This window comes from Caenorhabditis briggsae (genome assembly GCF_000004555.2).
Source record: "Caenorhabditis briggsae complete genome, chrIII, whole genome shotgun sequence".
NCBI lineage: Eukaryota > Metazoa > Nematoda > Chromadorea > Rhabditida > Rhabditidae > Caenorhabditis > Caenorhabditis briggsae.
The window spans coordinates 14298785-14312442 of NC_013490.2; the positions used below are offsets into that span (position 1 = coordinate 14298785).

At 41.9% G+C, this 13658-nt stretch overlaps 3 protein-coding genes across 3 annotated transcripts in view; 1 reads left to right on the forward strand and 2 right to left on the reverse strand.

The window, feature by feature from the left end:
* Cbr-mlh-1 overlaps nt 1–1123 on the reverse strand; it is a gene marked incomplete at both ends in the record, with an annotated part of 4182 nt that extends 3059 nt beyond the window's left edge. Inside the window, 2 exons of the mRNA XM_045244674.1 lie at nt 528–696; nt 754–1123. Coding sequence (XP_045095682.1) covers nt 528–696; nt 754–1123 — 539 coding nt within the window. The remainder of the gene's footprint in view (nt 1–527; nt 697–753) is intronic.
* Nucleotides 1124–2075: 952 nt separating this feature from the next.
* CBG26106 lies at nt 2076–3231 on the forward strand (the record flags this gene model as incomplete). The annotated part of the gene is made up of 4 exons (XM_045244675.1): nt 2076–2489; nt 2592–2660; nt 2712–2815; nt 2865–3231. 4 exons carry the CDS (start codon nt 2076–2078, stop codon nt 3229–3231), a joined length of 954 nt encoding a protein of 317 aa, XP_045099649.1.
* Nucleotides 3232–4159: 928 nt separating this feature from the next.
* Nucleotides 4160–9298, reverse strand: Cbr-pod-1 (the record flags this gene model as incomplete). The annotated part of the gene is made up of 7 exons (XM_045244676.1): nt 4160–4252; nt 4701–5113; nt 5399–5628; nt 5830–7745; nt 7848–8311; nt 8501–8678; nt 9236–9298. The coding sequence occupies 7 exons, from the start codon at nt 9296–9298 to the stop codon at nt 4160–4162; spliced, it is 3357 nt and encodes a 1118-aa protein (XP_045095683.1).
* Nucleotides 9299–13658: the final 4360 nt, after the last annotated feature.

Sequence of the window (13658 nt, forward strand, 5' to 3'; positions counted from 1 at the left end):
AAAGCATTTTTGATAGTATGATAAACAGTTTTGCAGTTAACCACTTTTTGATACCTCCAACAAGAAATGAGATACATTGCCTCAAAGTAGGCGGTTTGGTTCCGATAACTCACATTCCATTTGGAAGAGTAAGCTCCACACGTCCAGGACTTCCCAAAGTGGAATAAGAAGTTACAGAGACTCCATGCTTCTTGCAGAAATCCACATGATCGTGTTGTGGGAAATACAAGTGAAGCTCGACTTGAGAGTTATGAACAGGAGTTACTCCTAGGGCCAAAGCTCTCTCAATTTGAGAATTATTCCAGTTTGAGACACCAACACCCTTGGCGAGTCCTGCTTTATAGACACCGTCGAATTGTTTCCAGATGTCTTCACCGGATTAGTGGATTTGTTGAGTCATATCATCATTACCAGAAAATGTTTCCCCGTAAAATTTCTTCCCCGGAATTTTCGCAATTTTTTGAAGCTCGCAATTTAAGCTCCGCCCCCGACTCCGCCCACGTTTCTCCCAGAAAATGTTTTCTTACGGTCGATGAATCGCGAATCTGAGCAATGTGTCGTAGACCATTTTGGCTTCTTCTCCATGGGTTGTCATCTTATTCCTTCGTGTTGGAAGATTATAAAATAGGTCGGTTGCGGTGATACATGTTCCATTTTTACCGGCGGCTGGTTTTGTGGGTGCAAGAAGTTTTCCATCTGGAATAATTCATAATTTCAACCGATTTAGCTTCATAATCTCGCCTAAAAAATTGCCCTGGTATGCGCACTTTGCATCCGCCCGTTTCGAAACGATATTAACTTTTGCCACGTGGCTTAGCGATGCTAACGCTTCTCCTCTGAATCCGTACGTCTTCATATGCATCAAATCTTCGAATTTTTGTAGTTTCGAAGTGGCGAATCTCTCGCAAACCAATTCAAAATCCTCTCGTTCGATTCCTTTTCCATTATCCGACACTTGGAGTGTTTTCAAACCTCCATTCTGCATCATAACCTTTATTTCAGTTGCACCAGCGTCTAGAGAGTTTTCAACAAGCTCTTTTATTGCATTACATGGCCTTGCGAGCACTTCTCCAGCCGCCATTCGATTCACAACGTCTTCTGGAAGACGTTGGATCAGACCCATTTTCTGAAAATCTTATTTTTATTGTTTGCTGGTTTTTGTTAGTCTGAAATGTTGCTTGTTGTTAGATTCTCGTTTTTTATCGGTTAGTTGAATTGGAAAGAAATCTGAAAAAAGAAAAGTTTCAAAATTTGCGATTAGCGCCAATTTTCGTCTGTCGGTGGTTGCGTAGATGACACCAAACTTTACGACATTCCTTTTTTCGCCGAGAGACATAGACTGGAGAGCACACCAACTGGGAGAAAAACAAAAAGTGGGAAGAACCATCTGGGAGGAAAAATGGGCGGAGCCGGGGGCGGAGCTTGATTTGCAACCCTGGCACGGTTTTGCCACATGGTTTATTTTTACCATTTGGTACCTGGTCAAGAAAAAACCATGCGGCAAAACCGTGCCAGGGTTGCAAATTAGGCTCCGCCCATTTTTCCTCCCAGATGGTTCTTCCCACTTTTTCTCTTCCTCCTAGTTGTTGTGCTCTCATAGACTGTGGTACGGTCACCATGGCGGGGTTTATCTGAACTGAAATGGAGATCCAAGAAAATAAAAAATCTGAAACAGAAGACTAAAGAGTGGTCAGTAGATGCAGAAAATCTGCAAAAAAAGAGGTTTCAAACGTTCAAATCTATCTTCTTTGGTAAATAAAATTGTTTCCCTTTTCGTGTCCAAAAAATCCTCGAACCTTTCTTGCATGCGCCTTTAAACTACAGTACTCTTGCTCACACTATTTTCAATTGGTTTTTCCCCTTGTTTTGCATTTTTCTCCAAGATTTTCTCAATTTCTCATTACAGCATGTTATCAAATACTAAAAAATTCAAAAAATTATCGAAAAATCCAATTTACGACACCAATTGGTGTGATATGCCACCGGAAGTCAAATTGGAATGTATTGGAAAAATGGAATTCAAGGAGAGGTATTTATAAATACAATTGAATATATGAGTGTTCATTAAATTATCAATGCTTTCTAAATTGTTGCTCCGATGCACTGCGAAAGCAGAAAGGTCGCTCGTTGATTCACAGAAAATTGAATTTCAATGCGGCGAATTTTGGGGAGACGATGAAGATGTCGTTTTCAAGCTTAACCGTGACAAAAATAACAATTTCTTGAAAAGCCCAAAAAATATCAATGATGCTGTTGGATTTTTGAAATACATTAAGAAAGTCGGAGTTTTCAAAAATCTCAAGCTTTCTTTTGGAGATTTATTCACTGATAATGAAGGATTTAATACCGACGTCGAAATCGAGCAGTGCGAAATGAATAATGTGGTCCCTTCTGTTCTTCGGAAAATGGAGGATGGTGTCGAATCGATCAAGATCAATGTCGATAGAAAAGTGTTCAACCAATTTGACGAAATTCTCGAAGTCTCAAATGTAATACATTATTAGCTAGACGAAATCTGCCGTAAAACCTGTATTAGCAGAGCTCGGTTTTTAAGTATTTATGAGAATAATGAAAATAATCGTTTTCTTCAGGTTCAAAATGTCCCCTATTGGCATCTCCAGAACCACAAAGAAATTGATAGCCTTCATAAAGTGGCAAAGGTTGAACTAACTGAATTAAATTCTCTTTTAAAACAATTTTAACGATTTTAGATGTGGATCGAAACAAATGCGAAAGTAGGATTCACTTTTCAAGCTTCTGTCTACAAAGAAGGCTCATTCGATGCGTTCTTGGAGCATTTCACCGATTCTATTGTGTAATGAACATTATTTTCAAAAAAAAAAGCTAAAAACCATAAGTTTCAGATCGAAAAGCGAGAGACGAATCAGAATTAGTACAAATAATTCAGATCGCCATATTCTTCTGGAGCGTGGATTAGATGAAACAATCATATTTCATTTTGTTGAATTCTTCCGTCTAAAGGTGATTTCTTCTAAAATGAAGGAATCGGAATACGATAACAACTGCAAGGAGTGGATTTCCATCTTAGAACCGAAAGTTTACGAAATTCACTCATCGGATGAATATGATTCGGAAAGCTCTTTTGAGGAGAGTGACGAATACGACGATGATAGTGACAATAGTGACGAAGAAAGTGATCAATACGACTATAACGATGATCCTTTCGATTTCGATGCTTACGGACCTCGCGATTTTTACCCATATTATTAAGAGAAGCTGATCATTTGGTTCATTGAATATTTAAGGGATTTCATTGTTGTTTTTGAGCATAATTTGCATTTCTGTTGTTCTCTGTTAATTTTTATTGTTTTTGCTGATTTTTTTGAATGAAACTGTAGTTGAGTTTAAAGGCGCATGTTGGAAAACTTCAGTTCGTTCCGAGAGGATAAGAGCACGGCTTCAAATTTATTCAGATTTGAACTGCGACAGCGACGCAACCGCTCTCGTCTGAAAGTTTTAAATCGGCAAAAATGTCTTTTTTCGTCATTCAATCCCAGAAAAATCCCCAAACGGTGATTTACAATTCTCTACGGTTTATTTCATTGAAACATACTTTTACATAGAGTGACTTGTATTGTGTTGAAGGCGATTTTTGGGTGGGGGACACAAATGGAGGCATTTTTCAGGGGAAATACAAAAAAGACGAAAGCTGCAATTAAAGTGATGGGGGCGGGGCCTTTAATATGAGGAGAGAGATGCTAAAACACATCGGGGAGCTCAAAAAGTGGGCGGAGACTAGGTGGGATTTGGGTGTGTGACGGGGAAAAACGAGAGAAGAGAGCAAGCGCAATTTTTTTTTTTTGATTGATACGGGCACCAAAAAATTATAAAAAAAATAAAATCGTCGACTAAAAACTCCCCGGAATCGGGGGGCGGAGCTTATAAATAGAGAAACATGGTACGAAGTGGAGAGAGAGAGAGTGGAGACAAAAGGGTGCTACTATCCGAGAAAATATGAATAAAGCATCAATAAATTTGATAGAAAAAAAGACAAAATAGAGGAGGAGACGAGGGAAAAACGAAACAATTTTTTACAGTGAACCGTGAGAGCATTGTGTGTGTATATGGGTGATAAGAGGCGAAATGGATATCATGAGACAGTGAAAAAATTGGAAAAAAAACATTATATGAAAGAAGTCTATTGATTCCATTCCGTTTCGTCCACTCCTTCCATTTGGTCTTGTTCGAGCCGAGTGTCCAGGTCAATTTTAGTCGACCAGGCGGCAGCGACCTAAAAATTGAAATTAAATGTTTTTTTAAAGTTGAAAGCACGCTCCATTGAGAATTCTCATCGAAAATTCTCCTCAGAGCGCTTTTCACAACCAAATTTTCGAGGGAAAAAACAGCACAAGGACAATGATAGGGCGAGAGAATCGAAGGAAGAGGATTGGAGAAGCCATAACCAAAAAATCTTGCATTTTGATTCCAAAAAAAAATGCAAAAAAAAATTTTTAGCATATTGTAATTTCAGCCTATAGTAGAAGTAGAAAAAAGCCGAAACTATTAAAAATTTTAATCAAAAAAACCAAAAAATTCGGAACTTTTGCGTTACAGAGGTGTGATATGATGGCCGACACAGAGTTACAGTATCTTACCAAAATTGCCAAAATTATTTATAGATATGTTTCAATAACCTGAATTTGTTATAAAATAATTCTAGAAGACCATTGGCCTCTTACATCATAATCCTCTTCCTCCTCCTCTTCCCCGTTTTCATTCGGTGTCAAGAGACACGCTGGAATACGGATTCTGTCCGCGGGCACCGGTGTCTCTGCCACGTGGCATTGCTCAGAATCTGAGCCTAGATCCACCAGAAGCTCTTGAGACGACTGATGATCGTCAGTAAAATATTCAGAATCTCCTTCTTCTTCTTCCACGTCCATCGAATTCTGATTGCTCACCTGTTGACGATCCGGCGTGTGAGCACTCTCGACGGCGCAGCTTTGCATGTTTCGTGCGATTGGCGTCGGATGTGATGGAGTAGATGACGTCTGCTTTTCCGTTGAAGGCGTGGCAGATGACGATGGCGTCGTGGCAGCAGAAGACGTCGGCATCTCAGAGTGACGGACCGATGCGGCGATTGGACGAGGGACTGGAAATTGAAAGATTTAGAGATGTGTAGAATATCAAGAATGCAAGAATTGCTCATCTTTAATTTTTCGAACAAAATTCTAGGTTCTAAAAATGCCCATTTTTTTCACATTTTTTGGATCAAATTTTAGAGTCTAAAATTGGAACTCAAATTAGGTTTTTGGAATTGAAATTCGCACTTTTTGGAGTATTCCAAAAGATCTAGAAGACCCAAAAATAGTAACAGACGACTCTAGACGATTCTGAAGACATTGCCTCTAACGATGCCTCTAACATAACAACTCACTCGACGAGAACACTCCATCAGGTTTCAACGAACGGAACACTGGCGCCGACTCCTGTCCGGACATCCAACGAGCCGCCGTGGTGACTGGCTCCCAAGTGACGAGTGCATCTGGGAATAGGTCATCCTGGAAGACGTCCTTCTTGATACGTGGCACACGGAACACAATTTGCTCGAGATTCTTGTCGGAAAGGCGCCAGCAAACTTGGAATTCCACAGCCATCACGTTGCATCTGCAAGAGCAGGATTTTTAACAGTTTCAGATGTTTCTCGGAGCAGTTTTCTCATTTTCAGAAGTGATAACTATTTTTCAAGACCATATTCAAAGTTTCTTTGATAATTTTCTCTTATTTAGGAGTTTTTTGGTTTCAAAATTAAATTTTCAAAAACGTCTTTAGGCTTCCGATTGATCATTTTCTCACAAAAAAACTCACTTAATCTTATGATGGAAAGCGATTCCTTGACTTCCAACTGGGGACATAAACGGAGCCAACGGCAAGAGATACGGCGAATCGTAGATCACTTCGAACATGTTCACAAATCGATCTCCCTTTCCACTCAAAAACAACACATTCGAGTCGTAATCGTAGTGTGGAACGAGTGGTTGAGTGGCCGAATCAATGACTTGTGTGTAGATGTGTCTGAGGTCTACCGTAGTCGCATCGTACATCTGAACCTGTCGTTGTGAGCTTTTCGTCATTCCAACCACAATCACAATGCGATCGTCGCAGGCGAAGAGGACACGAGCCGCGCGGGTCGACTCGACAACTGACTTCCGTTCGTAGACTTTCTGCTCAGCAGTGGCTGGTTCATGGACGAAGAGTGTTGCATCTTTTCCAACAGAAGCGATTCTCCGCCCATCAGCCGACCAAGCGATTCCAAGAATCCCAGATTGATGTTGAACGAATCGACTGTACAGTTTGCCTTCCGAAACATCCCACAACTCAATGGTACTGTTCGAAAGTGCAACAACCATAAGATTAGCAGCCAATGGATGCCATCTCAACGATGTAATTTTCTCTCCGCAAATCTTGATCTGTTTCTCCGGCTCCATCTCATTTCGTGGTCCATCTGATTCCGAGAAACGCCACAAATTGATCTGTCCACAATCCGTTCCCACTGCAAGTTGCGACTCATCGAATGGATTCCATTGAAGATCAGTGACAGTCGCCTTATTGAAAATGCCATCCATAACTCCATCGGGAAGCTTTCCAGGGGCATCAACATCATAGATTCCAACAACTCCAAGTCCAGCCAATGGCACCGCTGCGTACTTATTCGAGCAACAAACTCCGTTAGATTCTGGAGGCAGACGAGTATTCACATTGCGAAGATTCGAGAACACATGACCAGACTTCGTTCCTTGTTGTCCATCCACGTGGCGGAATTTCGATGTGATCTGTCCAACGACACAAGACTTCGGACGAACTCTCTGCGAGAGTGGGACTCGGTTCGATGCTCCAATTGGCTTCCGGAAATTGACCGGAGCTTCCTTTGGCTTCTCTCCGTATGCTGGTCCAACAGTGAGTGGAGTGGATACAGATGGAGTCGATGCGGATCCAGTAACTGGTGGTGATGTGGCTTTCGGTGCTCCGACTGCACTGACTACAGTAATCGGATCTGGTGAGTTGGTGGTGAGAGGAGATGTGTTTCCTTGAGTGCTGTTCGTCTCGGCACTTGGTGTCTTGGCAGTTGATCTAACAGCACCGTTCTCCTTTTCATAGACTCCATAGTCCAATTCACGAACTTCCTCTTTCCGTGGAGCTGGCACATGATGATCCTTTCCATTCGGAACATTATTCGAAGAGATCGACATTGGCCGAGGAGGGGCAACAGCTGCTTGTTGAGGTGGCATTGGTTCTGGTGGCGGTGGAGAGGCAGAACTTGATGGAGCAAGGCTAGTCTTTGGTGGAGCAGCATTTGTTCCACTGAGCCACTCACTAGCAGAGCATCCTGGCTCCGAACCACGAGTCTCTGGGAACAAATCCGCATGGAAGTCTCTGTATGACCGTCGTGGCACAATGCATGGTGTTGGGACAATCGAGTTTTTGGTGAGCTGGTAGTAAGTGTCCACTTCTCCGTCCATAACGTGGACACGTCGCTTCGATCCAACAGTTGCTCCGAGCGTTTGTTCTGGGAGGGTGAGCTCAAAGACGTGAGAGAGATATGGTTGCCGATCTTGGAGTTCTAGCATGAACAGTTTGTTGGTTCCTTTACCAGAAAGGAAGACAAGCTTAGTGTCCGGATCATAGTGGGGGATGAGGACTCCGGTGGTCGAGACGAATTCCTGAGTGTGTATTGGCGATCCCCATTTTCCAGTATCGTAAGCACGGACTTCTTGGATTCGTTTCTAGAAAAATTGAGATTTGTGGAAATCGTTAGAGAAAATTGTGTCTTTTTTCTTCTGAAGCTTCCTAGAACCTTTCAGAATTCTTTTCCCACCCATCCTTACCGTCGTGAATCCAGTGCTGATCAATCGATTCCCAGCGAACAACACTCTCGCCTCTCGTCCCATTCCGCCGTGTCCCTCCAGCGTCTGAATCGGTACCGTATTGGCACGTGGATCGTACACAACAATCTGTCGTCCCTTATCTCCACTGACAGCCAGAAGACGTCCGTCTTCACTCCAACCCATGGCTTGAACCTTATCAGTGATGCCCGTCAACTCAATAGCTACCCGTTTCGTAGAGATATCCGTGATGTAGGCAGAGTTATGCGATCCAACAGCCAGAAGATTGTCGGCTGTCGAGTGGGCCTTGAGGCACTCAGTGACGACACCAGCTCCAACGTTTACTTCTGTGGCCAGCTGAGGAGAAGAGTCTCTCGAGAGCTTCCAAATCTTCACTGGCTCATCACGACTGCATGTGGCGAGGAGTTGATCAGCGTACGTCATGAATCCGAAATCCGAAACTTGCTCTGAAAATTCGAGCGATGAAGTTTTTGCGTTTTGTAGATGATGTCAAACCTATCAAAACCATTTCAAACCCTAAATAATGCGGCTCCTAGACGTTTCAGAACCCGAGGTGGTTGTGAAACGTCGTGGTTCCGAAACGTCCAGGAGCCAATATTGCCTCTAGAATCCCCCAGAAACCATTCAAAACTTACCCCCATGAGCCGCAATGATCCAAATATCGTTTCGAGTCCGCCGCCCTTTGGCTCCAATCGGCAAAACTCCAAGCTTGCCGCCTTCGCCCTCAATGTGAAACGCCAGAAAGTCTGCGGACGCATGAATTCCGTCATTTGTACAAGAGAGGTTACCGACGGGCAAGTCGAAGATTGTGTCCTGTAAATAATAGGGATGTATGGGCTAGGAATCCAAAAGGAAACTACGGCTAATTTCAGCTATTTTTGTCATTTCTCAGAAAAAAAAACTAAAATTTCCGGGTGCAAAGCGGGTAATGCAACAAAAAATGGAGGACATGGGACAATGGACAAGGCGCGGGAAGATGCAAAAACTTTAAAAAAAAACGGACCGTGTGGATTTTCAGTTTGCACGTCACCACATGAGTCTCTTTATCATCGACATCGGAATTCTCGAGGTTCTGACCTCCTGCCACGTGGCGAAGATGACTGTTACCATCATCATGCTGATCATCTACATACATCATCTGACCGACGACGTCTTCTTCACCGTTCTGGAAAAGCAAACCAAAGAGAAAAACGGACATTTGCAAAGAGTGAAGCGACACATAGGGTGAAAAGGGACATGCAAAGGGCGCGTCAAAGGTACGCCAGCCAGTTAGAAGTGATAAAAATGATTAATAGAAACGTTTGTCGGTCAGTTTTGAAATAATAGTAGCTAGAAACATGCGAAAACGATTCAAAAAGTGTCTCTCTTACCTCCTTCTTCGGAAGCTTCGGCGTGGTATTTTTGAATTTTGACGCTGCAAATCTCCAAGCCATCGTCGTCTGTCTGTGTATATGTATTTATATCTGCAGCGTCTGAAAGAGGAAATTTTTGAAAAACGGCTCGAGAGGAAGAGCGGAAACAATGACAAGAAAATGGTCTCGAATGATATTATTGTCAGTGGAGGCGGGAGGAGAGCGAGAGAGCAATGGATGGAGAGACGCAGGCGGTGAATGCTGGAAAAATGGGCGGCGCCTATGCAGAAATTAGTCATATCTGCTGATCAGTTTTTGATCAGCTAAACTGTCAAAACAAGACGGGAAATTTTGAAATTTCGAAAAAGCTAGGGACCGTGATGATGTGGCAAACAAAATGAAGTCTGGATCCGTATAGATTTTTGCATATTGGAAGTGGGCCGGCTGATAACTTGTCCCTAGAACAAGATATTCAGATGGTTTTGGTGATCTATCATTTGGTACCAAAATAATCTGAATATCTCGTTCTAGGGAAAAGTTATCAGCCGGCCCGCCACCTGCCCGGACCAGCCCGCTTGCAACTATGAAAAAAGAGACAATTGAAGAGCGGAAACAATGAAAAGAAAATGGTCTCGAATGATATTATTGTCAGTGGGGGCGGGAGACGAGCGAGAGAGCAAGGGATGGAGAGACGCAGGCGGTGAGTGCTGGAAAATTGGGCGGGGCTTATGCAGAAATTAGTCATATCTGCTGATCAGTTTTTGATCAACTAAACGGTCAAAACAAGCCTGGAAATTTTGAAATTTCGAGAAAAAGCTAGGGATCATGGTGATGACGTGAAAAAGAAAATGAGGACTGCATCCATATGGAATTTTTTGGGATATTATTCTGGTCCGTCATCCTCATGATTCCTAGCTTTTTCGAAATTTCCAAGATTGTTTTGACCATTTAGCTGATCAAAAACTGATCAGCAGATATGACTAATTTCTGCATAAGCTCCGCCCATTTTTCCCGCCTGCGTCTCTTTTTTTTCGAAAAATTGTTTAAATCAAAAACATAAAATTCTTTCGATTTTCGGTTCAAAAAAGACAATTGTGGAAGCTATAAAATCTAGAAAAATCCGGCGAAAAAAAAAATATATAATTCAATAAAATGGGGACCAGAGTGGTCATCTGGCTTCCAATTTTTTTACTCATTTCGACTATTTAAAAAAGGGAGCTTTATTAAGATTTTGGGGCTCTACAAACTACAAAAAAAGTTTGAAAAACGTTTACACACATCTGCTAGTGATCCGATCAAGAATCTGGGAGATTTCTGAAGGATCTTTTTTGTTGGGCGAAACACAAAAAAACGACTAAAAACTAAAAGGATAGAGAGAGAGAGAGAGAGAGAGAATGGATTTCGAAAGTGGAAGAAAAAGGGATTCAGAGAGAGTGGGAGATATAGAGAAAAAAGAAAACAACGCATTATTTTTTTGTTCAATTGGAGAATGAATTGAAAAGAGAGAGAGAGAGAGAGAGAGAGAGAGAGAGAGAAAAAAGAAACAATTCATGAACATTTCAAATGAATGGGCGCGAGAAAAAAAAAAGTGAAAAGTGAATGTGTGTAAAAAAAAGTGGCGGGTGAAGTGGAGACAAAAATTTGTATAATGCTGGTAGATCAAAAGTTAAAAAATGTCCGGAATTTCTTGAATTTTTCAATGTAGTGTTTTTAGATTCCAAATCTAGCTATAGTACGAAATAAAAGAATCCGACCAACCCTAGCTATTACTCATTCCACTGACATTTCTGCTTCAGCAGAAACCTCCATTCATCAAAAAATCTTGATATAAGGAGCTCCAGCGGGCTACTTTGTATGCATGAGCCGAGCCAATGCTGAGCAATCGAAGGGGAATATCCAAAGAGAGAAAAATGATACCAAATCGCGAAATTTGACATCAAATTTTCTCTCGCCAAATCTCGGGAGCAACTTCTACTCAGAGGGGGCTTAGAAGAAAGATGAGTCAGTTTGCCTCCAGAAGAGTCCCAAACTGACCAACACAACAACAACAAACGAGTGCAAATGAGGAAGAGTGGAGCTCCAGAGAGAGAGAGAGAGCCATATAAATTGCACATAGCTTAACTGACCAGAAGGGCGGCCTAATTCCCTCCTCGTCCTTCTGGTGGTGCTCAAGTCTTCTGAAGTCTTAAGCTTCCTCTCTCAGCAATCGAACGCCTCTAATGAATCCGCGAAAAGCGCGCGGAACGTCTAGAGAGTCTGAGAGACGCTGAGCAACCCAATTTAGTCATTGTCCCCCTTCGCAATAAGAGAAAGCTAACCAGTCAGTCAAGCCAAAACAATTGTGAATTCAATTGTGCGGCAAAGGAGGGGGGATGGAATAAGAAAATGAGCAAGAGAGAAAGGACATATGGTGGAGATCACTATCCGAAGGGTATAATCTTAGAATCTTGTTATATGGAGCCATATATAACGTCATCTAATTGAAAAAACGTAACAGAGGGTTCTATTTTTGTGGATCTGGTAGTGAGAGGGAAAAATCTGTAGAGCTAAAAAATGAATTGAAAACTTTATTTATGATTAACACAACCCTGAGAGCCTTTAGCCACATCTAGCCCAAAAACAACTTGAATTGAAATCAACCTAGAGAACTTGATGAGTGACTGTCAGCCACTTCTAGCCCGAATAAGCCAATTCCCAAAAAAACTCTGCCAAGAACCCAAAAAGAGACAACGTGGCGTTTTGAAAAGGGTGACGACTAGGACGGCATTGATGATGACCATACCTAGTGATAAAAACCGTGGGGAAGTGATAAAAATTGATAAGTCAATTATACCAAGAAGAAAGACGCAGACGACACCACAAAACTGTTCGAGAGAAAAAAGACAGAAAGAGAATTGTGTCACTGGTAAATTAATTGACATTTTTGCCAACACAAAAGACAAACGAACTGAACTACCCCAAAAAAGGAGCGAGGAGAAGAAGAACCGGAAATCAATGGGTAGAGAGAGAGAGAGAGTCGAGTGCTATTGGTTCTCTACTTTTTTCGAATAAATGAAGGTACCACTTGAGGCAGAGGAAAGTAAGGGGAAATCGTTTTTGTGTTCGTTGTGTTTCAGTTTTTCCCCCATTTATGAGTCATTAGGAAACCAAGTGGGCGGAGTCTGTGACTAACGCTATCACATGGCTATCAGCAGAAATCGAAATGGCAACAACTAATAGTCTTTAAAAATCATTTCTATTTCAGATAGTGCCTGAATCGTTCCAAAAATGGGAACATTAGAATTTCGAGAGCAGAAAATCGTACAATTTCTCCAGCAGGTGTGTAAACCTGGTTAACCGAATTAGCACCTTTACCAAGCGTGTTTTCGGCGGTTGCTAATAATAACAGATGAAAAACATGCAAAATTCCAGAGACTTCCATTTTAGGACTCTAAATCTAGAAGAGCCATGTTGGATCACAAATCCGGAAGGACTTATTCAAAGAACGATTATTAGAGAATCGTAAATTCTTCATGAGACCATACTTGAGCAGACCGTCCCAGTTTCAGGTTGCCATGTCCATTGTCTTTCATCCACTCCCTCAATCTTCAGACCCCTTTCACGAAATCCCTTCTTTCTCAAATCTTCAGAATACGCGTTCCTCTTGTTCCTCCGTGTCCTAATCAAAACGAATCAAAAGGAAACGTCAGGAGGCGACGTCCTCTTTGAAGGACCCAAAATAAAAAGAAGGATGGGACAAAGTGCATTACGCAACACACAACCTTTTTGACACATCTCTAACACAACTTTTCATCCCTTTTAGTCTCTCTCCAACTTTCAAATTTCAAGGCGGCGGGACCTCCGAAATTAGATGAACTACTTAGACGCCGGTACTTGAAGCCACATGAATGGGTCAGAGCACAACGAGTTAACGAGATCTTCCGGTACTTCTTCTGAAGGCACACCACCCTACTTTTGAAGTCTCCATTCATTTTGCTACACTTGGAGACGACCTAACTTTTTGCTCCTCAGAAATTTTCAGCGAAAACAACACTTTTTGCTCATTTCCATTGTCCAGGTTGAAAAAGGGAAGGAAGAAGGAGACATCCATAAAAATGTTCGCATTCTCTTTTTTTCCCTTTTCTGGACACCATGGTGAAATGTCAGAGAGCTATTGTGTTCATTTCTGCTGTCTGCCTATATCCCTTTTTTCAATTTTCCCTCATCATGCACAAATTAGAAGATGACTCGTACTAGTAGTATGTCCTAATATAAATAGAGATCCCCCTTTATTTTCCGGGTATTTTGGAATATCGAAATAGAGCCTCTTTTCCAGAAGAACGTCATTTTCGTGCTATGAAGATTCTCGAGCCAAGGATAAGGAAGACCAGTGGTTGAACTATCAGGTGAGCTATGTTTTCTAGGTCATCTAGAATCCTAGAATCTCTCAATGCGTGAAAGT